Raw genomic sequence first — 26858 nt, 5'->3', positions numbered from 1 at the left:
CAAGGGGGCAACCTAAGTCACCAGCAGCTGAGCAAAGACCAAGCATTGGGAAAATGCTGGAGTCCATCATTAAGGAAGTGGTAGCAGGACATTTAGAAAATCATCATATAGTCAAGCAGAGTCAGCATGGTTTTATGAAAGGGAAATCATGTTTGACAAATTTGCTGGAGTTCTTTGAGGATGTAACGAGCAAGGTGGATAAAGGGGAACCAGTAGATGTAGTGTATTTGGATTTCCGGAGGGCATTGGATAAGGTGCCACATAAAAGGTTACTGCACAAGATAAGAGCTCACGGGGTTGGGGGTAATATATTAGCATGGATTGAGGATTGGCTAACTAACAGAAAACAGAGAGTCGGGATAAATGGGTCATTTTCAGGTTGGCAAACGGTAACTAGTGGGGTGCCGCAGGGATCAGTGCTGGGGACTTAACTATTTACAATCTGTAAAGTCCGCGCCTCAATAATACACGGACTTCGGGAGAACAGTTTAACAGGTACTTTACTGAACAGGAGGCAGCGTCAGACTGAAATACAGAAGCCTGCTAGGGCCTTTTATACAGGGGTGGTCACTGCCGGTACTGCAGTCTAAAACCAGTTATTCCCTTAAAGGTGCATACACAACAATTCCTCCCCTTTTAAATAAACAGTACATAACATTCATTTAACAACTAAATAATAACTAATTACAATTACAATTTTCTCTGTACTATATACATCAACTGAAATAGTCATTTATAAGTTCAGTCTTTGAGGAGGCTTCCTGATCCTGACTGGATAGCGCCTTTCTCGAGTATCCTGTTCTTGCGGTGGAGTCAATTCTGGCTCATTGTCATTGGTTGGTTCGTCAGCTTCCAATACCACTGCTTCTGAGGTAGACGCAATCTGTACTTCGGGCTCATCACCAGGTGCACATGCTTGTGGTATAGGTTTGGCTTGTTCCTGTGACTCTAGAATTTGGTCAGCATGGCGTCTCACGATGCTCTCTCCAACGTCCACTGTGTACATTAGTGGTCCCTGCTGTGTGCATATCGTTCCTGGCTGCCATTTTTCTGTTCGGTAGTCGCGGGCCAAGACTGGTTGCCCTATCTTGAAGCTCCTGGTTGGCTTCTCATTTATGTGCTGGAACTGCTTATCCTCAACATCTCGTCTTATGTTTGGTTTGAGCAAATCCAAGCGACATCTTAGCCTCCGGTTGAAAAACAGTACGGCTGGAGTTTGGTTGGTTACTGCATGTGTTGCATTCCGGTAAGCAAACAAGAAATTATCCACCTTGTGTTGTAGTGGTATGTCGTCATTATACATTGCCTTTATGGCCTTTTTAAAGGTCTGAACAAACCTCTCAGCCAATCCATTTGTGGCTGGATGATATGGGGCAGATGTGTAATGTTTCACCCCATTATTCTTCAGGAACCTCCGGAAATCCTCAGACACAAACTGTGGGCCATTGTCGGAGCAAATCTGTTCTGGCAACCCATTCCTGGCGAAGATGGTCCTTAGGACTGCAATAGTTTTCTCTGTGGTGGTGGAGGACATTTTAATGACCTCTGGCCATTTCGAATGGGTGTCCACAGCGATTAGAAACATTGAGTCCATAAATGGACCAGCGAAATCAATGTGTACCCGTTGCCATGGAGATGAGGGCCACTCCCATGGATGTAGCGGGGCCTGTGGTGGAGCGTTTTGGACCTTCTGGCATCCTGTGCATCTCTTGGTCATATCCTCGATTTCTTTATCGATTCCCGGCCACCACACAAACGCCCTGGCTAGACTCTTCATTTTTACCCCTCCCAGATGACCCTCGTGAAGCTCATTGAGCACTCTATCTCTCAACTTGGGTGGAATTACCACTCGGGATCCACACATCAAGGTTCCCCGGCACACTGACAGCTGTTCTCTCCTTGGCGAGAATGCTGGCAACAGTGAGTCGCCATATGCTGGCCATCCCTTCACCGTCAAATCATAGACCCGAGAGAGTGTCGGGTCATTTCGGGTTTGTTCTCAATACTTGCGTTTGTAACAGGCAAACATTCGACTATGGTCGCATGGAATATCTCCACAGGGTCCACTGCAGGTGCTTCTTCCGCCGTAGGCAACGGTAGGCTCGACAGCCCATCAGCGTTTCCATGCTGTTTCGTACCTTTGTACTCTATGTCATACTGATGTGCCCCTAGAAAAAGTGACCATCTTTGCAGCCGTTGTGCCGTCATCACCGGAACGCCCTTCTTTGGGTTAAAAATTGAGACCAGGGGTTGATGATCAGTTAGTAGGGTGAATTTCTGCCCGTGCAGATAGTGATTGAACTTCTTCACCCCCCATACCAGACCGAGGGCCTCCCTGTCAATTTGGGCGTAGTTACGCTCGGCTGAGGTTAGCGAGCGCGATGCAAAGGCTATTGGCCTCTCTGAACCATTTGTGTGACAGCACCGCTCCAATGCCGTAAGGTGACGCATCACATGCCAACCGAATCGGTAGTGCTGGGTTGTAGTGGGCCAATACTTCTTTTGAAGTGATTAGGCATTTACATTCCTGAAAGGCACGCTTACACTCATCACTCCATTTCCATGTTACACCAGTTTGAAGCAGGGCGTTCAGTGGGTGCAGAATTGTAGATAAATTCTGCAAGAACTTATGGTAGTAGTTCACCAACCCGAGGAACGACCTCAGTTGCGACACATTTTCCGGTGCTGGAGCCTTGACTACAGCCTCAATCTTGTCCGGCGACTTATGCAACCCTTCCTCATCAATCATGTGGCCACAATACGAGATTTGTCTCCTGAAGAACTCGCATTTGGGAAGGTTGGCTCGTAGCCCATATTCCTGCAATCTCGTGAGCACCTGTTCCAGGTTGGCAAGGTGTTCATTGTCATTTTCGCCCGTAACCAGGATGTCGTCCAAATAACACTGGGTCCCCGGGATCCCTTGCAGGACTTGTTCCATTGCCCTCTGCCAAATAGCCGGGACCGATGCTACCCCGAATACCAGTCGATTGTACTGGTAATGGCCTTTGTGAGTGTTTATCGTGAGGTATTTCCTAGATGCTTCTTCCACCTCCATTTGTAGATACGCTTGAGCCAGATCAATCTTTGTAAAACGTTTCCCTCCAGATAGTGAGGCGAAAATATCTTCTATCCGCGGAAGCGGATACTGTACTGTGTGCAGGACTGGGTTCACAGTCACCTTGAAGTCCCCACAGATGCGAACCTTCCTTGGCTCCCCAGGCGTGCTGCTCAATGCTTTCTTCATTACAGGAACGATGGGTGTGGCCCACTCACTCCAGTCCACCTTAGACAGCACCCCCGAACGCTCCAGACTCTCCAGTTCAGCTTCCACGGCTGGGCGGATCGCGTATGGCACCGGTCTGGCCTTGAAAAATTTTGGGGTTGCGTTATCCTCAATCTTTATGGTTGCCTTTACTCCTTTTAGAGTCCCAAGTCCTTGTTGGAACACCTCTTCCGCGTCAGATAGAATTTGTGACAGACGTCCAGGTGCGACGTCATCATCCTTTTTATCAGTCACAGTTAGTGCCAGAATGGAATGCCAATCCAATTGTATTTTTCGGATCCATTCACGTCCCAATAATGGTGGTCCTCCATCTCGTAGTATATACATGTATAGTTTCTGTGTTTCCTTTCCGTTATATTCAACTGGCACCCTTATTTTTCCTCTGGGGTAGACCTTTTGCCCCGTGTATGTCTTCAATACAATGGACGTGTCCTTTAAGGGTATGTGTGAGAATAGCCGCTCATAGTCTCGTCGATTCATGACAGTTAGGGCTGATCCTGTGTCCAATTCCATCTTTACTGGGGACCCTGCTATCATGAGGGTGACCCATATGGTTCGGTGATCTTCCTTTGCGATCACGTTGTGTAACTTTAAACAACTTAGTCTCCTGCTCCCGGAGTCCTTATCACTCTCCTGATCTTCTGAACTATTGTCTGTCAGTTTCTTTACTTTCCTGTACTGTTCCTTAGTAGTTCTTGTCGTGTTGGTTTTCTTTCCCGACCTGCAGACTCTTGCTATATGTCCCATTTTTCCGCATTGCCTGCATATTTTGTCTTTAAACCAGCAGTCCTTCTGCTCATGGGTTGTTCTGCCACAGCGATAGCACTTTTCTGCTCCATACGCGATTTCGTTAGCGCTGTATTCTTGTGGTTTCTGTTGTATTTCCGCAGCTCCCCGTGCTGCTGCTTCATAGGATACTGCCACGCTGAAAGCCTGTTCTAGCGTCAGGTCCTTTTTTGAAAGTAGTCGTTTCTGGGTTCCTTCACTCTGGAGCCCGCAGACAAACTTATCCCGTAAGGTGTCTGCCAGTCTTGCTCCGAACTGGCAGTGCTTCGATAACTTTCGTAGTTCCGTAAGATAGTCAGCATTGCTCTCATCTTTGTGCTGGTTTCTTTTATGGAACTTGAATCTTTCTGCTGTCAGCAGTGGTGTAGGGCTTAGGTGTTCCTGTAAGATATGAACAATCTCCGCAAAACTTTTCTCCATTGGTTTAGCTGGGGTAATTAAATTCCGCAATAGGCCGTACGTACTCGCACCCATCAGATTTAATAATACCGACGCCCTCTTTCCATCAGCCACCTCATTTGCCTTGCAGTACACTTCAATTCTTTCCACATACGTGGTCCAGTCTTCTACCTCGTTGTCGAAAGCAGTGATACTGCCACTTTTCGGCATCTTGGGTGATTTAAAATGGCGCCTCCCGCACTTTTGCTTCTTCCCCAATGGAATAAAATGGCGCCTCCCGCGCTTTTGCTTCTTCCCCAACGGGATAAAATGGCGCCTCCCGCGCTTTTGCTTCTTCCCCTTGCTGCCACGCTGCTCCAAGCGTTCTACGGGGTAATGGCGGCGACCCGCGGCTTCGGCGCGTCTCGCTTTCCTTTCCCCCCCGTTTAGTTTCTCTCCGCTGCCCTGTTCTTGAGCACCGACCGCGCCCTGTGCGCTCCACCCTCTCTCGTTTTCCCGGCGACGCTGCGCAGCCCGTTTTGTAGAGCCGCTCGATCGAGCTTCAGCCCGCCGCAGTCCGGAAGGGTCAGCGCGCTACCTGCTACCAGCACGATTTGCTGGAACACCTTAACTGGGGAGCCAAGCACAGCTCTCCACAGTCTCTCCCGCAATTCTCCGAACACCGATTAATTCTTTCGGCGGTTGCCCTCGGTCGACGCCCGTTGCTCAGACTACGACCTTCCAGGACCCTCCTCTCAGGCGAGATCCCCGTGAGATGATGCCACACTGCAGGTGAGTTCGAACTTACTCATCGCCACTGTAAAGTCCGCGCCTCAATAATACACGGACTTCGGGAGAACAGTTTAACAGGTACTTTACTGAACAGGAGGCAGCGTCAGACTGAAATACAGAAGCCTGCTAGGGCCTTTTATACAGTGGTGGTCACTGCCGGTACTGCAGTCTAAAACCAGTTATTCCCTTAAAGGTGCATACACAACACAATCCATATTAATGATTTGGATGAAGAGACCGAGTGCACTGTAGCCACATTTGCTGATGATACTAATATAGGTGGGTTAGCAAGTTGTGAGGAGGACACAGAGTCTGCAAAGGGATATAGACAGGTTAAGTGAGTGGGCAATAATATGGCAGATGGAGTATAATGTGGGAAAATGTGAGGTTATTCACTTTGGTAGGAAAAATAAAAAAGCAACTTATTTAAATGGAGAGAGATTACAAAATGCTGAGGTACAGAGGGATCTGGGGGGCCTTGTACATGAAAACACTCAAAGTTAGCATGCAGGTATAGCAAGTAATTAGGAACGCAAATGGAGTGTTGGCCTTTATTGCAAACGGAATGGAGTATAAAAGTAGGGAAGTCCTGTTACAACTGTACAGGGCGTTGGTGAGACCACACCTGGAGTACTGCGTACAGTTTTGGTCTCCTTATTTAAGGAAGGATATACTTGCATTGGAGGCAGTTCAGAGAAGGTTCACGAGGTTGATTCCGGAGATAAAGGGGTTGCCTTATGAAGAAAGGTTGAGCAGCTTGGGCCTATACTCATTGGAGTTTAGAAGAATGAGAGGTGATCTTATTGAAACATATAAGATTCTGAGGGGGATTGACAGGGTGGATGCTGAGGATGTTTCCCCTCGTGGGGGAATCTAGAACGAGGGGGCATAGTTTCAGAATAAGGGGTCGCCCATTTAAAACGGAGATGAGGAGGAATTTCTTCTCGGAGGGCCGTGAATCTTTGGAATTCTCTTCCCCAGAGAGCTGCAGAGGCTGGGTCATTGAATATATTTAAGGTGTAGATAGACAGATTTTTGAGCTGCAGGGGAGTCGGGTAATGGGGAGCGGGCAGGGAAGTGGAGTTGAGGCCAAGATCAGGTCAGCCATGAACTTATTGAATGGTGGAGCAGGCTCGAGGGGCCAAATGGACTACTCCTGCTCCTATTTCTTATGTTCTTAAGCCCACAGAGAAACTCCTTGGCCAGGTGGAACCTCTCTGCCGATGGCTCATTCTTTGTCCAGGGATCATCTCCTTCTTAGGCAGTACCTCGGAACCGAGAATGACTTACTTCCACGTTAAGAATGAGTTCTCAGGTGACTGATGAGTCCAATGCGAGACCTACAGTCTCTCACAGGTGGGGCAGACGGTGGTTGAAGGGGTGGGTGGGTGGGGTGCTTGGGTTGACGTGCGCTCCTTGCGCTTGGCTTCTGCTTGCTCCCGGCGAAGAGACTCGAGGTGTTCGGCGCCTTCCCGGATGCTTCTCCTCCACTTTGTGCGGTCTTGGGCCAGGGATTCCCAGGTGTCGGTGGGGTTGTTACACTTTTTCAAGGAGGCTTTGAGGGTGTCCTTGAAGCGTTTCCTCTGCCCACCTGGGGCTCTCTTGCTGTGTCGGAGCTCTGAGTAGAGCGCTTGTTTTGGGAGTCTCGTATCAGGAATGTGGACGATGTGACCCATCCATCGGAGCTGATCGAGCGTGGTCAAAGCTTCGATGCTGGGCATAGAAACATAGAAACATAGAAGATAGGAGCAGGAGTAGGCCATTCGGCCCCTCGAACCCGCTCCGCCATTTAATGAGACCATGGCTGATCATCCAAATTCAGTACCCTGTCCCTGCTTTCTCCCCATATACCTTGATCCCTTTAGCCTCAAGAAATATATCCAACTCCTTCTTGAATATATTTAATGAATTGGCCTCAACTGCCTTCTGTGGTAGAGAATTCCACAGGTTCACCACTCTCTGGGTGAACAATTTCCTCCTCATCTCAGCCCTAAATGGCTTACCCCTTATCCTTAGACTGTGACCCTGGGTTCTGGACTCCCCCGCCATCGGGAACATCCTTCCTGCATCTAGTCTGTCTAGTCCTGTTAGAATTCTATAAGTTTCAATGAGATCCCCCCTCATTCTTCTAAACTCTAGCGAATATAAGCCCAATCGACCCAATCTCCCCTCAAACGTCATTCCTGCCATCCCAGGTATCAGTCTGGTGAATCTTCACTGCACTCTCTCCATGGCAAGAACTTTCCTCAGATAAGGCGACCAAAACTGCACACAATACTCAAGGTGTGGTCTCACCAAGGCCCTGTACAACTGCAGCAAGACATCCTTGTTCCTGTACTCGAATCCTCTCACTATGAAGGCCAACATACCATTTGCCTTCTTAACCACCTGCTGCACCTGCATGCTTACCTTCAGCGACTGGTGCACAAGGACACCCAGGTCTCGTTGCACTTCCCCTTCTCCCAATCTATTGCCATTCAAATAATAATCTGCCTTCCTGTTTTTGCCACCAAAGTGGATAACCTCGCATTTATCCACATTATAATGCATCTGCCCAATCACCCAACCTGTCCAAATTTCTCTCAAGGCCTATCCAGTCTCCCCTTGAAAACATTAAGTGTCTCCACTTCCACCACTTCCAATGGCAGTGAGTTCCAGGTCCTGACCACTCGCTGCGTAGAAAAGTTTTTCCTCACATTCCATCTGTATCTCTTGCCCAAAACCTTAAATCTGTGTCCCCTAGTCCTTGTACCATCAACTAGTGGGAACAGCCTTTCCCCGTCTAGCCTATCCAAACCCGTCATAATCTTGTATACCTCTATCAAATCACCTCTCAACCTCCTTTGCTCTAATGAAAACAAATCCAGCTTCTCCAACCTGTCCTTGTAGCTAAGATCCCCCATTCCCGGAACCATTCAGGTAAAGAGTCTGCATGCATTAATTATTTGCCATGGTCACCTCTGTGGGCAGGTGCATGTGTGCATGTACTGGTGGCTGGGCAAGGGGCGCCGCTCGTGCACCCTGACCTGCCTGGCCACCCTTTGGTTGCACCCCCTCGTTCTCAACATTTCGGATAGGGAATTCCCATTGGGAAGTCCACCAATGTCCATAATGGTGGCAGGGGCAACATTTTAAAAAGAAATTGGCACAAGGGCATATGTTGCGTGAGGCAAAGCTCCCACCTCAAGAATTAATGAGGAGAAACGGTCCAGAAAATGGCCAATTCTGTATTGCTCTTCTTTCTGACCCCTTAACCTTGCATGTGTGTTCTCCTCAGCACCTGGAAGTGACACAGGCCTGGAGAATAGGCTGAAAGAAGACACGGGAGGTATTCTGACAGAGCTCTTGTGTCATGAAGGTCCCACCTGTAACAGCCAACCCTCCGCCCCCTGGAGATGCCAATCAAGTGGAAAAGGGGCAGAGACTTGACATTACAGGGCTCTGCCTCTTTTTCCGGTCCATAATACTGACCCCCCCCCCCCGCAGTGCACCAGATCCCATGGAGAGACCCACTCCACGCTACCGCTGGTGCTGCTGGGACTTGTCCAGCCGTGACCTGCAGGTAACTCCCCTCTCTCATTTCTTCCCCTTCCTCCTGTGCGTAAAAGACAGGACTTGAACTTGTACATTTTCAGAGTGTTCAACTGTTAATGGGTTGCGAGGGACCGAGTGCTGTTTGCGCCTCCTGCTCTCAGTGTGTTGACAATCCAGTGTGTCTTTTTTTAATTGAAAGGCCACTGACTGGAGAAAGTGCAGGTCGTTGTACCACTGGGCGAGGTGTGGGATGTGCATGTGTTGGGGTACTAGCCTTACTGCACAATGCAGTCCCATAACATCCAGGGCTGAGGGACTCACGATGTGGCTCTGCCCTTCTCCCCAGGATCGGGTGTGCAATGCCCCCACCGGCAGCGTCCGGGCACAGCTGCCGTGTTTGGGGAAGGCGATCACCGACCCACTCAGTATGAAGACTTGAATCATGAAGCCATCTCCATCGTGCTCCAGCGCCTGGCAGCAAAACAGAAGGCTCGGCAATACTCCGCCTCCAGTCACCTCAGCCTTCTGACACAGCACGTGAGTAATGTCCATCCTAGGCCTAATGTAGTTTGATTTTCAGGTAAAGGTTAAGCAAGTTACTTGAACTGAAAAACACCAAGCAGTGGAATTCTGAATTCTTTCTATCCAGATTTAAAATGTGTGTGGCGAGCGCATTCTGAACTGTTTAACACTGGGGTACAGTACTGGTGGTATCGATCTGTCGCTGTATAACACTGGGGTACAGTACTGTTGGGTACAGGTCTGCTACTGTATAACACGGGTACAGTACTGGTGGGTACAGATCTGTTACTGTATAACACGGGTACAGTACTGGTGGCTACAGGTCTGTCACTGTATAACACTGGGGTACATTACTTGTGGGTACAGGTCTGTCACTGTGTAACACTGGGGTAAGGTACTGTTGGGTACAGGTCTGTCACTGTATAACACTGGGGTACAGTACTGGAGGGTACAGGTCTGTCACTGTATAACACTGGGGTACAGTACTGTTGGGTACAGGTCTGTCACTGTGTAACACTGGGGTAAGGTACTGTTGGGTACAGGTCTGTCACTGTATAACACTGGGGTACAGTACTGGTGGGTAGAGGTCTGTTACTGTATAACACTGGGATACAGTACTGGTGGGTACAGGTCTGTCACTGTATAACACTGGGGTACATTACTTGTGGGTACAGGTCTGTCACTGTAACACTGGGGTACAGTACTGGTGGGTACAGGTCTGCACTGTAACACGGGTATAGTACTGGTGGGTACAGGTCTGTCACTAACACTGTATAACACTGGGGTACAGTACTGTTGGGTACAAGTCTGTCACTGTAACACTGGGGTACAGTACTGGTGGGTACAGGTCTGCACTGTAACACTGGGGTATAGTACTGGTGGGTACAGGTCTGTCACTAACACTGGGGTACAGTACTGGTGGGTACAGGTCTGTCACTGGGTAACACGGGTACAGCATTGGTGGGTACAGGTCTGTCACTATAACACTGGGGTACAGCATTGGTGGGTACAGGTCTGTCACTGTAACACTGGGGTACAGTACTGGTGGGTACAGGTCTGTCACTGTATAACACTGGGGTACAGTACTGTTGGGTACAGGTCTGTCGCTGTATAACACTGGGGTACAGTACTGTTGGGTACAGGTCTGTTACTGTATAACACTGGGGTATAGTACTGGTGGGTACAGGTCTGTCGCTGTAGAACACTGGGGTATAGTACTGGAGGGTACAGGTCTGTCACTGTATAACACTGGGGTACAGTACTGGTGGGTACAGGTCTGTCACTGTATAACACTGGGGTACAGGACTGTTGGGTACAGGTCTGTCACTGTATAACACTGGGGTACAGTACTGGTGGGTACAGGTCTGTCACTGGGTAACACTGGGGTACAGGACTGTTGGGTACAGGTCTGTCACTGTATAACACTGGGGTACAGTACTGGTGGGTACAGGTCTGTCACTGTATAACACTGGGGTACAGTACTGGTGGGTACAGGTCTGTCACTGTATAACACTGGGGTACAGGACTGTTGGGTACAGGTCTGTCACTGTATAACACTGGGGTACAGTACTGGTGGGTACAGGTCTGTCACTGTATAACACTGGGGTACAGGACTGTTGGGTACAGGTCTGTCACTGTATAACACTGGGGTACAGTACTGGTGGGTACAGGTCTGTCACTGTATAACACTGGGGTACAGTACTGGTGGGTACAGGTCTGTCACTGTATAACACTGGGGTACAGTACTGGTGGGTACAGGTCTGTCACTGTATAACACTGGGGTACAGTACTGGTGGGTACAGGTCTGTCACTGTATAACACTGGGGTACAGTACTGGTGGGTACAGGTCTCTCACTGTATAACACTGGGGTACAGTACTGGTGGGTACAGGTCTCTCACTGTATAACACTGGGGTACAGTACTGGTGGGCACACGTCTGTCACTGTATAACACTGGGGTACAGTACTGGTGGGTACAGGTCTGTCACTGTATAACACTGGGGTACAGTACTGGTGGGTACAGGTCTGTCACTGTATAACACTGGGGTACAGTACTGGTGGGTACAGGTCTCTCACTGTATAACACTGGGGTACAGTACTGGTGGGCACACGTCTGTCACTGTATAACACTGGGGTACAGTACTGGTGGGTACAGGTCTGTCACTGTATAACACTGGGGTACAGCACTGTTGGGTACAGGTCTGTCACTGTATAACACTGGGGTACAGTACTGGTGGGTACAGGTCTGTCACTGTATAACACTGGGGTACAGCACTGTTGGGTACAGGTCTGTCACTGTATAACACTGGGGTACAGTACTGGAGGGTACAGGTCTGTCACTGTATAACACTGGGGTACAGTACTGGTGGGTACAGGTCTGTCACTGTATAACACTGGGGTAAAGTACTGGAGGGTACAGGTCTGTCACTGTATAACACTGGGGTACAGTACTGTTGGGCACAGGCCTGTCACTGTATAACACTGGGGTACAGCACTGTTGGGTACAGGTCTGTCACTGTATAACACTGGGGTACAGCACTGTTGGGTACAGGTCTGTCACTGTATAACACTGGGGTACAGTACTGGTGGGTACAGGTCTGTCACTGTATAACACTGGGGTACAGGACTTGTGGGTACAGGTCTGTCACTGTAACACTGGGGTACAGTACTGGTGGGTACAGGTCTGCACTGTAACACTGGGGTATAGTACTGGTGGGTACAGGTCTGTCACTAACACTGTATAACACTGGGGTACAGTACTGTTGGGTACAAGTCTGTCACTGTAACTGGGGTACAGTACTGGTGGGTACAGGTCTGCACTGTAACACTGGGGTATAGTACTGGTGGGTACAGGTCTGTCACTAACACTGGGGTACAGTACTGGTGGGTACAGGTCTGTCACTGGGTAACACGGGTACAGCATTGGTGGGTACAGGTCTGTCACTATAACACTGGGGTACAGCATTGGTGGGTACAGGTCTGTCACTGTAACACTGGGGTACAGTACTGGTGGGTACAGGTCTGTCACTGTATAACACTGGGGTACAGTACTGTTGGGTACAGGTCTGTCGCTGTATAACACTGGGGTACAGTACTGTTGGGTACAGGTCTGTTACTGTATAACACTGGGGTACAGTACTGGTGGGTACAGGTCTGTCGCTGTAGAACACTGGGGTATAGTACTGGAGGGTACAGGTCTGTCACTGTATAACACTGGGGTACAGTACTGGTGGGTACAGGTCTGTCACTGTATAACACTGGGGTACAGTACTGGAGGGTACAGGTCTGTCACTGTATAACACTGGGGTACAGTACTGGTGGGTACAGGTCTGTCACTGTATAACACTGGGGTACAGCACTGTTGGGTACAGGTCTGTCACTGTATAACACTGGGGTACAGTACTGGTGGGTACAGGTCTGTCACTGTATAACACTGGGGTACAGGACTGTTGGGTACAGGTCTGTCACTGTATAACACTGGGGTACAGTACTGGTGGGTACAGGTCTGTCACTGTATAACACTGGGGTACAGGACTGTTGGGTACAGGTCTGTCACTGTATAACACTGGGGTACAGTACTGGTGGGTACAGGTCTGTCACTGTATAACACTGGGGTACAGTACTGGTGGGTACAGGTCAGTCACTGTATAACACTGGGGTACAGCACTGTTGGGTACAGGCCTGTCACTGTATAACACTGGGGTACAGTACTGGTGGGTACAGGTCTGTCACTGTATAACACTGGGGTACAGTACTGGTGGGTACAGGTCTGTCACTGTATAACACTGGGGTACAGTACTGGTGGGTACAGGTCTCTCACTGTATAACACTGGGGTACAGTACTGGTGGGCACAGGTCTGTCACTGTATAACACTGGGGTACAGTACTGGTGGGTACAGGTCTGTCACTGTATAACAGTGGGGTACAGCACTGTTGGGTACAGGTCTGTCACTGTATAACACTGGGGTACAGTACTGGTGGGTACAGGTCTGTCACTGTATAACACTGGGGTACAGCACTGTTGGGTACAGGTCTGTCACTGTATAACACTGGGCTATAGTACTGGTGGGTACAGGTCTGTCACTGTATAACACTGGGGTACAGTACTGGTGGGTACAGGTCTGTCACTGTATAACACTGGGGTAAAGTACTGGAGGGTACAGGTCTGTCACTGTATAACACTGGGGTACAGTACTGTTGGGCACAGGTCTGTCACTGTATAACACTGGGGTACAGCACTGTTGGGTACAGGTCTGTCACTGTATAACACTGGGGTACAGCACTGTTGGGTACAGGTCTGTCACTGTATAACACTGGGGTACAGTACTGGAGGGTACAGGTCTGTCAGTGTATAACACTGGGGTACAGTACTGTTGGGTACAGGTCTGTCACTGTATAACACTGGGGTACAGCACTGTTGGGTACAGGTCTGTCACTGTATAACACTGGGGTACAGTACTGTTGGGTACAGGTCTGTCACTGTATAACACTGGGGTACAGTACTGTTGGGTACAGGTCTGTCACTGTATAACACTGGGGTACAGGACTGTTGGGTACAGGTCTGTCACTGTATAACACTGGGGTACAGTACTGGTGGGTACAGGTCTGTCACTGTATAACACTGGGGTACAGGACTGTTGGGTACAGGTCTGTCACTGTATAACACTGGGGTACAGTACTGGTGGGTACAGGTCTGTCACTGTATAACACTGGGGTACAGTACTGGTGGGTACAGGTCTGTCACTGTATAACACTGGGGTACAGTACTGGAGGGTACAGGTCTGTCACTGTATAACACTGGGGTACAGTACTGGTGGGTACAGGTCTGTCACTGTATAACACTGGGGTACAGGACTGGAGGGTACAGGCCTGTCACTGTATAACACTGGGGTACAGTACTGGTGGGTACAGGTCTGTCACTGTATAACACTGGGGTACAGTACTGGTGGGTACAGGTCTGTCACTGTATAACACTGGGGTACAGTACTGGTGGGTACAGGTCTGTCACTGTATAACACTGGGGTACAGTACTGGTGGGTACAGGTCTGTCACTGTATAACACTGGGGTACAGCACTGTTGGGTACAGGTCTGTCACTGTATAACACTGGGGTACAGTACTGGTGGGTACAGGTCTGTCACTGTATAACACTGGGGTACAGGACTGTTGGGTACAGGTCTGTCACTGTATAACACTGGGGTACAGTACTGGTGGGTACAGGTCTGTCACTGTATAACACTGGGGTACAGGACTGTTGGGTACAGGTCTGTCACTGTATAACACTGGGGTACAGTACTGGTGGGTACAGGTCTGTCACTGTATCACACTGGGGTACAGTACTGGTGGGTACAGGTCTGTCACTGTATAACACTGGGGTACAGTACTGGTGGGTACAGGTCTGTCACTGTATAACACTGGGGTACAGTACTGGTGGGTACAGGTCTGTCACTGTATAACACTGGGCTATAGTACTGGTGGGTACAGGTCTGTCACTGTATAACACTGGGGTACAGTACTGGTGGGTACAGGTCTGTCACTGTATAACACTGGGGTACAGGACTGGAGGGTACAGGTCTGTCACTGTATAACACTGGGGTACAGTACTGGTGGGTACAGGTCTGTCACTGTATAACACTGGGGTACAGTACTGGTGGGTACAGGTCTGTCACTGTATAACACTGGGGTACAGTACTGGTTGGTACAGGTCTGTCACTGTATAACACTGGGGTACAGTACTGGTGGGTACAGGTCTGTCACTGTATAACACTGGGGTACAGTACTGGTGGGTACAGGTCTGTCACTGTATAACACTGGGGTACAGCACTGTTGGGTACAGGTCTGTCACTGTATAACACTGGGGTACAGTACTGGTGGGTACAGGTCTGTCACTGTATAACACTGGGGTACAGCACTGGTGGGTACAGGTCTGTCACTGTATAACACTGGGGTACAGTACTGGTGGGTACAGGTCTCTCACTGTATAACACTGGGGTACAGTACTGGTGGGCACAGGTCTGTCACTGTATAACACTGGGGTACAGTACTGGTGGGTACAGGTCTGTCACTGTATAACACTGGGGTACAGCACTGTTGGGTACAGGTCTGTCACTGTATAACACTGGGGTACAGTACTGGTGGGTACAGGTCTGTCACTGTATAACACTGGGGTACAGTACTGGTGGGTACAGGTCTGTCACTGTATAACACCGGGGTACAGTACTGGTGGGTACAGGTCTGTCACTGTATAACACTGGGGTACAGTACTGGTGGGTACAGGTCTGTCACTGTATAACACTGGGGTACAGTACTGTTGGGTACAGGTCTGTCACTGTATAACACTGGGGTACAGCACTGTTGGGTACAGGTCTGTCACTGTATAACACTGGGGTACAGTACTGTTGGGTACAGGTCTGTTACTGTATAACACTGGGGTACAGCACTGTTGGGTACAGGTCTGTCACTGTATAACACTGGGGTACAGTACTGTTGGGTACAGGTCTGTCACTGTATAACACTGGGGTACAGCACTGTTGGGTACAGGTCTGTCACTGTATAACACTGGGGTACAGCACTGTTGGGTACAGGTCTGTTACGGCATCTCCGAGATCCCCTGGCATGCTCTCCTCCTTCCAAATAAGAGAAATGAGTTCATGTATTCGCACCAATAGTGCTTCTCCGCCATGTTTTAGCGCCTTGGCGGGGATTCCATCTGCTCCTGAGGCCTTGTTGTTTTTCAGTTGTCGGATGGCCTTATTCTGCTCGATGGACATAGCATTGCGTCTGAAAAGGACCCACATTTCCAAGTAACACGTCTTTTACGTGTGTCAGAGTGAATCACAAATAATTTATGTTTTGGGAGTGCAGTGACTGTCACTGTATAGATGATTGCAGCAGCTATTTTGCGCACAGCAAGCTCCCACAAACCACAGTGTTTTCATGGTGGCATTGGTTGAGGGATGAATGTTGGCCGGGACACTGAGAGACGTTGCTGTTCCTCTTTGACTGGTGCCATGGGATGCTTGGTTTAACATATCATCCAAAAATACAGCCCCTCTGACACTGCAGCACTCCCTCATTACTACACTGGAATATTAGCCTAGGTTATGAGCTCATGTCCTGAGGTACATCTCACAGCTTGCTGACCCAAGCGAGAGTGATACCAGCAGAATGAAGTGACCCGAAGTCACAGTGGGGATGGAATCGGCAGAATGTCTCTCAGTCGAGATCTGCGCAGTTCTGGAAAGGGGACAGGGTCTGAGGGGGTCCCTTTAACTCTACCGCCCCAAAGTCCTTTTCACAGCCCTTTAACCCCTGTCTCCTTTAACCAGTCATGTCGAGAAATCAGAGAGATGTGATGGATGACCAGAAACTGGGCAAGAGACAAGATTAGTGTTTGCGGTGGAGATAAAATGGAAAATCCACAAATACTGGAAATACACACAGAAATGGCTGGAAATAGACAGCAACTAAAACAGGTTAATGATTCAGCTGGAACTCTTCATCAGATTGGCTGAACCATTCCCGGAGCCTCTTTACTCAAAGTTCCTGCGGAACCATTCCCGGAGCCTCTTTACTCAAAGTTCCTGCTGAACCATTCCCGGAGTTTCTCTGCTCAGCGTTCCTGCTGAACCATTCCCGGAGTTTCTCTGCTCAGAGTTCCTGCGGAACCATTCCCGGAGTTTCTCTGCTCAGAGTTCCTGCGGAACCATTCCCGGAGTTTCTCTGCTCAGCGTTCCTGCTGAACCATTCCCGGAGTTTCTCTGCTCAGAGCTCCTGCTGAACCATTCCCGGAGTTTCTCTGCTCAAAATTCCTGCGGAACCATTCCCGGAGTTTCTCTGCTCAGAGCTCCTGCTGAACCATTCCCGGAGTTTCTCTGCTCAGAGTTCCTGCGGAACCATTCCCGGAGTTTCTCTGCTCAGAGCTCCTGCTGAACCATTCCCAGAGTTTCTCTGCTCAGAGTTCCTGCGGAACCATTCCCAGAGTTTCTTTACTCAGAGTTCCTGCGGAACCATTCCCGGAGTTTCTCTGCTCAGAGCTCCTGCTGAACCATTCCCGGAGTTTCTCTGCTCAGCGTTCCTGCTGAACCATTCCCGGAGTTTCTCTGCTCAGAGCTCCTGCGGAACCATTCCCGGAGTTTCTCTGCTCAGAGCTCCTGCTGAACCATTCCCGGAGTTTCTCTGCTCAGCGTTCCTGCTGAACCATTCCCGGAGTTTCTTTACTCAAAATTCCTGCGGAACCATTCCCGGAGTTTCTCTGCTCAGAGCTCCTGCGGAACCATTCCCGGAGTTTCTCTGCTCAGAGTTCCTGCTGAACCATTCCCGGAGTTTCTCTGCTCAGCGTTCCTGCTGAACCATTCCCGGAGTTTCTCTGCTCAGCGTTCCTGCGGAACCATTCCCAGAGTTTCTCTGCTCAGAGTTCCTGCGGAACCATTCCCGGAGTTTCTCTGCTCAGCGTTCCTGCGGAACCATTCCCGGAGTTTCTCTGCTCAGAGCTCCTGCGGAACCATTCCCGGAGTTTCTCTGCTCAGAGTTCCTGCCGAACCATTCCCGGAGTTTCTCTGCTCAGCGTTCCTGCTGAACCATTCCCGGAGTTTCTCTGCTCAGAGCTCCTGCTGAACCATTCCCGGAGTTTCTCTGCTCAGAGTTCCTGCTGAACCATTCCCGGAGTTTCTCTGCTCAGAGTTCCTGCTGAACCATTCCCGGAGTTTCTCTGCTCAGCGTTCCTGCTGAACCATTCCCGGAGTTTCTCTGCTCAGAGCTCCTGCGGAACCATTCCTGGAGTTTCTCTGCTCAGAGTTCCTGCTGAACCATTCCCGGAGTTTCTCTGCTCAGAGCTCCTGCGGAACCATTCCCGGAGTTTCTCAGCTCAGAGCTCCTGCTGAACCATTCCCGGAGTTTCTCTGCTCAGAGCTCCTGCTGAACCATTCCCAGAGTTTCTCTGCTCAGAGCTCCTGCTGAACCATTCCCGGAGTTTCTCTGCTCAGCGTTCCTGCTGAACCATTCCCGGAGTTTCTCTGCTCAGCGTTCCTGCTGAACCATTCCCGGAGTTTCTCTGCTCAGAGCTCCTGCGGAACCATTCCTGGAGTTTCTCTGCTCAGAGTTCCTGCTGAACCATTCCCGGAGTTTCTCTGCTCAGAGCTCCTGCGGAACCATTCCCGGAGTTTCTCTGCTCAGAGCTCCTGCTGAACCATTCCCGGAGTTTCTCTGCTCAGAGCTCCTGCTGAACCATTCCCAGAGTTTCTCTGCTCAGAGTTCCTGCGGAACCATTCCCGGAGTTTCTCTGCTCGGATGCGGACCTGCCATGTATTTCCAACATTTCCTGATTTAATCCAAGTGCTCAGACTGCTCAAAGGAGAAAGAAGCTTGAATCTTTGTCATTTAGAAATTCAGCATAAACTTGAATTTATTTTTAAAAGAAAATCATACTGCTCATTGAGTTTATATTTTGTTTTCGCCGTTTAAAAAAAGATGCTGCAACCTAATTTTGTGTGGGAGTGTTGAATTGAAACTGGAGAGCAGGCCGTGTCCTAGAATGCAATCACCGTCCCCGCCCCCCCCCCCCTCTCCCAGCCCTCTCTTCATAACACAGCATCGCATGGTTCAGAACCTTTGGTGCAGGACAGTGCCTGAAGCAGGGCAGCACCGTTTTCATTTAGCAATTCAAGCCACGTTGGTGATCTTGGCTCATGTACTCGTTGGAAGCGGAGTTACTGCAGTGGGACTGATTCACGAGCCGCCATTCTCAAACACTTCTTGACAACGTGGCTGTTGCATTGAACGCCCAGGATTGTCCAACGCCCAGGATTGTCCCCCGCCCAGGATTGTCCCCCGCCCACCCCCGCGACTGCAACACCATTTCCTCCCCTAAAGACACCGACTTGTTCTGGGGTGCAGTTCCACAGCTGCTGGCTGACCTCTGAGGCTCGGCCCAAGTGATGAGGAGCGGGGACTCTGGCTGTGTCTTTTCCTGTTCCCTAGGCCAGCGATGCAGAGGCCAGTCCGACTGCTCCTGCTGCTTTGGACTGTTACGCGGCCTTTAAAACTGCCCCAGTTCGACCTTAAAGTTTGCTACTTTTGTAGGGCTATATTTCCCCGTTAAATGTCAGTGCCCTAATTGTTTAACCGCACCAGCCAGCTGTGATACTGGGCCCTACACACCAGGAGGGACCCAGGTTCCATCCCTGCTCTGTGCTGGGCTCACTGCTAGATGCAGGAAGGATGTTCCCGATGGTCGGGGAGTCCAGAACCAGGGGTCACAGTCTAAGGATAAGGGGTAAGCCATTTAAGACAGAGATGAGGAGGAATTTCTTCACCCAGAGAGTGGTGAACCTGTGGAATTCTCTACCACAGAAGACAGTTGAGGCCAATACATATTAAATATATTCAAGAAGGAGTTGGATATATTTCTTAAGGCTAAAGGGATCAAGGGGTATGGGGAGAAAGCAGGGACAGGGTACTGAATTTGGATGATCAGCCATGATCTCATTGAATGGCGGAGCAGGCTCGAGGGGCCGAATGGCCTACTCCTGCTCCTATCTTCTATGTTTCTATGATCTTACCATGTGCAGCATTGGAGTGGGGGTTCCAGCAACTGGTCTCAGTACCTCTGCGCTAGGGGGCGGAATAAACCTGCCATTGCCCCGCCCCGCCCCCCGGCCTACTCCAGATCACTAATCAGTGACTCGTGCTGCAAAGTGTCGGGTCAGGACCAGAATGGGGAAGGCGACGATGGCTTCCACAGTCGATTAGCCTGCCAACATTGACTGCCTGGGCTTGCATGTGAAGAATGGCCACTTAGGTTGTTTAAAAAGATGTGTGGGAAGTACTGCAGGCTGGCTTGGCCTGTGGCCTGTTGCTGGAGAAATAACTGACTAATGAGTAGTTTCTGTGGGAAAAAAATCTATTGTGAAATGATAAATCATGAACTAACCTTTCGAGTGATCTGTGGCGCACACATAATAATCAGCTAGCAAATTCTGAGCATGTGTGGTCCTTCTCCTGGGGTTTAATCTGGGGTGTGCTGTGGCACTCTGAGCTTTCACAGTACTTTGCCTACAAGTATGCAGTGAATGAGCCGAGGTATGAGGAGTGTGCCCTCCCAGCACTGACCCACCTTGTTATTCTCAGCTATTGCTGACGAACAAGGTTCCTCGCCAGGGGATCGCATGAGAGATGGAATAAGACCACACAGAAAATCTGATGAATACCTTCACTATAAAAATATCTCGATATCAGGTTACTGAGTTCAGTTCTCTTAGAAATGGAGATTCCATTTGCCTTTGAACAGCAGGAGTGTAGCAATGTGATTTTTTTTTTTTAATTTACATTTTACCTCCCTTCCCTTTAAAGGTTGTATTTACAGTTTAATCTGCCAGTTAGTAAGGTGTCAGCCATGGCTCGTTGGGCAGCACTCTCGCCTCCGAGTCAGAAGGTTGTGGGTTCGAGTTCCCACTCCAGAGCCTTGAGCACAAAATGCAGACTGACAATTCACAATTCACAATTCAAATCGCTTTATTGGCATGATAAGTTACATCTTATGTTGCCAAAGCATCAAAATACATTTATGGTTTAGCACATAAACGCAGTTCTATTCATACAGTGTATAAACAGGTATATCCCTGAGTGTATAAATATACATTCGCATTGTTTATATATATTCTTTTCTTAGTTTACTGGTTGTCCCTCTGTTCATGGCAAGCTGTAACATAGTGCGCCGCCAGTGTTACACAGCTTCTCTCCTCTCCCAGTAGGAATGGGAATTTTTGGTTGTCATTCAGATTTCTGAAATCAGGGCATATTTGTGAGAATTTTTGGTCGAAATTCTCCCTGATGCCCTGATATTTTCCGCAGGCTGTGAGGAAGTGCATCTCTGTCTCCACTACTCCCTGACTGCAGTGAGCACATATCCTGTCTTCTCTTGGCAGCCTGGTCTGCCTGTGTCTGCCTTTTTCGATCGCTAGGCTATGTTCGCTAAGTCTGTACCTTGTCAAGGTTCTTCTCAGTTTGTTATCCTTTACCATGGTCAGGTAATCAGCTATGTTGTATTGTCTGTTTAGGGCCAAGTAGCAATTGAGTTTGCTTTGGGTTTTTGTTGTTTCTGCCCAATATGTCAGATATTTTTCCTTTTGCTTAGCGACGATTGTGTTGGGTCGAATTCTTTGTGTTACCCTGTCACTGTCCTGGGGCTGGTTATTGTTAGTAGTGTTAGTAGTTACTTCACTGAGTCCCAGGACTAGTTGACTGAGGGTATTCTTCTTTATGGTCAGCTCTTGGCATTTCAGGGAGTGCGGAACTGTTGACGGTGCCGTCTTTCAGGTGAGGCATTAAACCCCGTCCACCCTCTCAGGTGGACGTAAAAGATCCCACGGCACTATTTTGAAGAAGAGCAGGGGAGTGCTCCCCAGTGTCCTGGAATCATAGAACGGTTACAGCACAGACGTAAGAGCACTTCAGCTAGTCCCACTCCCCCGCCCTTTCCCTGCAGCCCTGCAAATTTTTTTCCTTCAGGTAATTATCCAACACCCTTGTGAAAGCCACGATTGAATCTGCCTCCACCACCCTTTCAGGCAGTGCAGTCCAGATCCTAATCACTCGCCGCATAAAAATGTTTTTCCTCCAGTCGCCTTTGGTTCTTTTGTCAATCACCTTAAATCTGTGTCCTCTGGTTCTCGGCCCTTCCGCCAATGGGAACAGTTTCTCTCTATCAACTCTGTCCAGACCCCTCATGATTTTGAACACCTCTATCAAATCTCCTCTCAATCTTCTTTGCTCTAAGGAGAACAACTCCAGCTTCTCCAGTCTATCCACGTAACTGAAATCCCTCATCCCTGGAACCATTCTGGTAAATCTTTTCTGCACTTTCTCTAAGGCCTTCACATCCTTCCTAAAGTGTCCTGGTCAGTATTTATCCCTCAACCAACATCTGCTCATTGCTGTTTGTGGGAGCTTGCTGTGTGCAATTTGGCTGCAAAATATTCTACGTTACAACAGTGACTACACTTCAAAAAGTATTTTGTTGGCTGCAAAGCGCTTTGGGACGTCCTGAGGTTGTGAAAGGTGCTTCAGAAATGCAAGTTCTTTTTTTAGCTCTCGGTGTGTTTATGAATTTTTATTCTCATCATGGTGAGGGCGTTGGGCAATAGAACACTTCACATTCTAGGCATCAAACACTCCCAGGACAGGTACAGCACGGGTTAGATACAGAGTAAAGCTCCCTCTACACTGTCCCATCAAACACTCCCAGGGCAGGTACAGCACGGGTTAGATACAGAGTAAAGCTCCCTCTACACTGTCCCATCAAACACTCCCAGGGCAGGTACAGCACGGGTTAGATACAGAGTAAAGCTCCCTCTACACTGTCCCATCAAACACTCCCAGGGCAGGTACAGCACGGGTTAGATACAGAGTAAAGCTCCCTCTACACTGTCCCATCAAACACTCCCAGGGCAGGTACAGCACGGGTTAGATACAGAGTAAAGCTCCCTCTACACTGTCCCATCAAACACTCCCAGGGCAGGTACAGCATGGGTTAGATACAGAGTAAAGCTCCCTCTACACTGTCCCATCAAACACTCCCAGGGCAGGTACAGCACGGGTTAGGTACAGAGTAAAGCTCCCTCTACTCTGTCCCCATCAAACACTCCCAGGGCAGGTACAGCACGGGTTAGATACAGAGTAAAGCTCCCTCTACACTGTCCCATCAAACACTCCCAGGGCAGGTACAGCACGGGTTAGATACAGAGTGAAGCTCCCTCTACACCGTCCCATCAAACACTCCCAGGGCAGGTACAGCACGGGTTAGATACAGAGTAAAGCTCCCTCGTAAAGCTCCCTCTGCACTGTCCCAGCAAACACTCCCAGGGCAGGTAAAGCATGGGTTAGATACAGAGTAAATCTCCCTCTACACTGTCCCTTCAAACACTCCCAGGGCAGGTACAGCATGGGTTAGATACAGAGTAAAGCTCCCTCTACACGGTCCCAGCAAACACTCCCAGGGCAGGTACAGCACGGGTTAGATACAGAGTAAAGCTCCCTCTACACTGTCCCATCAAACACTCCCAGGGCAGGTACAGCACGGGATAGATACAGAGTAAAGCTCCCTCTACACTGTCCCATCAAACACTCCCAGGGCAGGTACAGCACGGGTTAGATACAGAGTAAAGCTCCCTCTACACGGTCCCAGCAAACACTCCCAGGGCAGGTACAGCATGGGTTAGATACAGAGTAAAGCTCCCTCTATACTGTCCCCATCAAACACTCCCAGGGCAGGTACAGCACGGGTTAGATACAGAGTAAAGCTCCCTCTACACTGTCCCATCAAACACTCCCAGGGCAGGTACAGCACGGGTTAGATACAGAGTAAAGCTCCCTCGTAAAGCTCCCTCTGCACTGTCCCAGCAAACACTCCCAGGGCAGGTACAGCATGGGTTAGATACAGAGTAAAGCTCCCTCTACACGGTCCCAGCAAACACTCCCAGGGCAGGTACAGCACGGGTTAGATACAGAGTAAAGCTCCCTCTACACGGTCCCAGCAAACACTCCCAGGGCAGGTACAGCACGGGTTAGATACAGAGTAAAGCTCCCTCGACACTGTCCCATCAAACACTCCCAGGGCAGGTACAGCACGGGTTAGATACAGAGTAAAGCTCCCTCTACACTGTCCCATCAAACGCTCCCAGGGCAGGTACAGCACGGGTTAGATACAGAGTAAAGCTCCCTCTACACTGTCCCATCAAACGCTCCCAGGGCAGGTACAGCACGGGTTAGATACAGAGTAAAGCTCCCTCTACACTGTCCCATCAAACGCTCCCAGGGCAGGTACAGCACGGGTTAGATACAGAGTAAAGCTCCCTCTACACTGTCCCAGCAAACACTCCCACGGCAGGTACAGCACGGGTTAGATACAGAGTAAAGCTCCCTCTACACTGTCCCATCAAACGCTCCCAGGGCAGGTACAGCACGGGTTAGATACAGAGTAAAGCTCCCTCTACACTGTCCCATCAAACACTCCCAGGGCAGGTGCAGCACAGGTTAGATACAGAGTAAAGCTCCCTCTACACTGTCCCCATCAAACACTCCCAGGGCAGGTACAGCACGGGTTAGATGCCGTTACTTTTCCTCAACTTAGCACCCACCACAGAAGATTGCCCTCAATTGCGTGACCGTGATGATTCCATTTCGCACTTTAATCATCATGTTTGTGCCGGGTGGTTCTGAATTAGGAGCAGTTATATTCTCTGGGCCTCTGCCCACTAGGAAATGGATTCAGGCTGCCTCACACATATCGTTTCGCCAGCAGTAGGAGGAGATCAGTCTGGGCTGGGATTCACCAGGGCTGCAGAATAGAAAAGGTTAATTCTGAGCACTGATGCAAGTAAAACCATGAGTGTAGGCAAAGGGGACAGAGTACAAACTGGTGAAAGGCACATTCAGGACTCTCCTTTTCTTTTGCTCTTGATTATTTTGTCTCTCTCCCGTCTGCTCTCACCCTGACTCTCCTTTCAACTGGTCTGCCTCCCTTTCTGTCTCTCTTCTCTCGCTGTTCTGTCCCTGTCTCTCAGCTGTTCTCTCCCAGCTGTTCTGCTTCTGTTTCGTTCGGCCGTTTCGGTCCCTGTCTCTCTCGGCCTATTGTTGTCTATTTTCTGTCTCTCTTTGTATGTCAGCCCCCATCTCCTGCTATCATTCTGCCTCTTGTGTCCGTCTTTCTGCCTTTGTGTAATCAGATCCCAGATTCTCTAAACTTCATCATTTTAAATGGACTGTTGCCTGGCAACGGTGAAGTGGAATGCTTTTTGGGTAATTGAGTCCTAGTTGGTGGTCTTGCATTGCCGTTCGTTTGATAGCTGATGTGATGGTGCTTTAATCTTCTTGTCTATGTTGGAGCGTAATATATATTGTGTTTATAGTTTATGGACACTTTAGTGAAGTAAAGCAGTTGGTATCATAGTTAATGAGATATTAGCCATCGAGTGTGGTCTTCAGGCTAAAAGTAAAGGGGAAGATTTATGTAATTGCCTGTTTTGGATGAATTGATTCCCTGTAATATACTGTTCAGTTCTGGCAGCTTCTGCTGAAAGTGTAGCTGATCTGCAGGACTATTCCTTCATCATCACCCTGCCATATAATGAGCCACTTGGTCCATGAGGGTCCCTAGCACATAACAATCTGCTCAGTGTGTACGGGCCCCTGCCACATGGTGAGATATACAGTCTGTATGGCTTGCCACGTAACAATCTGCTCAGTGTGTACGGGCCCCCTGCCACATGGTGAGATATACAGTCTGTATGGCTTGCCACGTAACAATCTGCTCAGTGTGTACGGGCCCCCTGCCACATGGTGAGATATACAGTCTGTATGGCTTGCCACGTAACAATCTGCTCAGTGTGTACGGGCCCCTGCCACATGGTGAGATATACAGTCTGTATGGCTTGCCACGTAACAATCTGCTCAGTGTGTACGGGCCCCTGCCACATGGTGAGATATACAGTCTGTATGGCTTGTCACGTAACAATCTGCTCAGTGTGTACGGGCCCCTGCCACATGGTGAGATATACAGTCTGTATGGCTTGTCACGTAACAATCTGCTCAGTGTGTACGGGCCCCTGCCACATGGTGAGATATACAGTCTTTATGGCTTGCCACGTAACAATCTGCTCAGTGTGTACGGGCCCCTGCCACATGGTGAGATATACAGTCTGTATGGCTTGCCACGTAACAATCTGCTCAGTGTGTACGGGCCCCTGCCACATGGTGAGATATACAGTCTGTATGGCTTGCCACGTAACAATCTGCTCAGTGTGTACGGGCCCCTGCCACATGGTGAGATATACAGTCTGTATGGCTTGCCACGTAACATGCTGCTCAGTGTGTACGGGCCCCTGCCACATGGTGAGATATACAGTCTGTATGGCTTGCCATGTAAGATGCTGCTCAGTGTGTACGGGCCCCTGCCACATGGTGAGATATACAGTCTTTATGGCTTGCCACGTAACAATCTGCTCAGTGTGTACGGGCCCCCTGCCACATGGTGAGATATACAGTCTGTATGGCTTGCCACATAACAATCTGCTCAGTGTGTACGGGCCCCCTGCCACATGGTGAGATATACAGTCTGTATGGCTTGCCACGTAACATGCTGCTCAGTGTGTACGGGCCCCTGCCACATGGTGAGATATACAGTCTATGGCTTGCCACGTAACAATCTGCTCAGTGTGTACGGGCCCCTGCCACATGGTGAGATATACAGTCTATGGCTTGCCACGTAACAATCTGCTCAGTGTGTACGGGCCCCCTGCCACATGGTGAGATATACAGTCTGTATGGCTTGCCACGTAACATGCTGCTCAATCTCTACGTGTCCCCAGCACATAATGAGTGAGTTTCTGCCACATAAGTCTCTTCCATTTAATCTTATATCAATGTCCCCTCATTCTACACAACAACAACTTGCACAGTCTAATGTTTAGACGATGCCCCCTAGTCCTGGACTCCCCAACCAGCGGAAATAGTTTCTCTCCATCTACCCTCTGTTTCCCTTAATATCCTGAAAACTTCGATCAGATCACC

General features: G+C 49.4%; 1 protein-coding gene across 1 annotated transcript in view; it reads left to right on the top strand.

Moving 5' to 3' along the window:
- The window catches only part of LOC147108994 (tubulin polyglutamylase TTLL5-like), a 166084-nt gene that overhangs the window by 110355 nt on the left and 28871 nt on the right, over positions 1-26858 (top strand). The window contains exon 15 of the mRNA XM_086004163.1: positions 9120-9310. Coding sequence (XP_085860289.1) covers positions 9120-9310 — 191 coding nt within the window. The remainder of the gene's footprint in view (positions 1-9119; positions 9311-26858) is intronic.

This window comes from Somniosus microcephalus, chromosome 12, assembly GCF_052327205.1.
Source record: "Somniosus microcephalus isolate GS21.2 chromosome 12, FLI_Smic_1.0, whole genome shotgun sequence".
NCBI lineage: Eukaryota > Metazoa > Chordata > Chondrichthyes > Squaliformes > Somniosidae > Somniosus > Somniosus microcephalus.
This window is presented reverse-complemented; position numbering and strand designations above follow the sequence as displayed.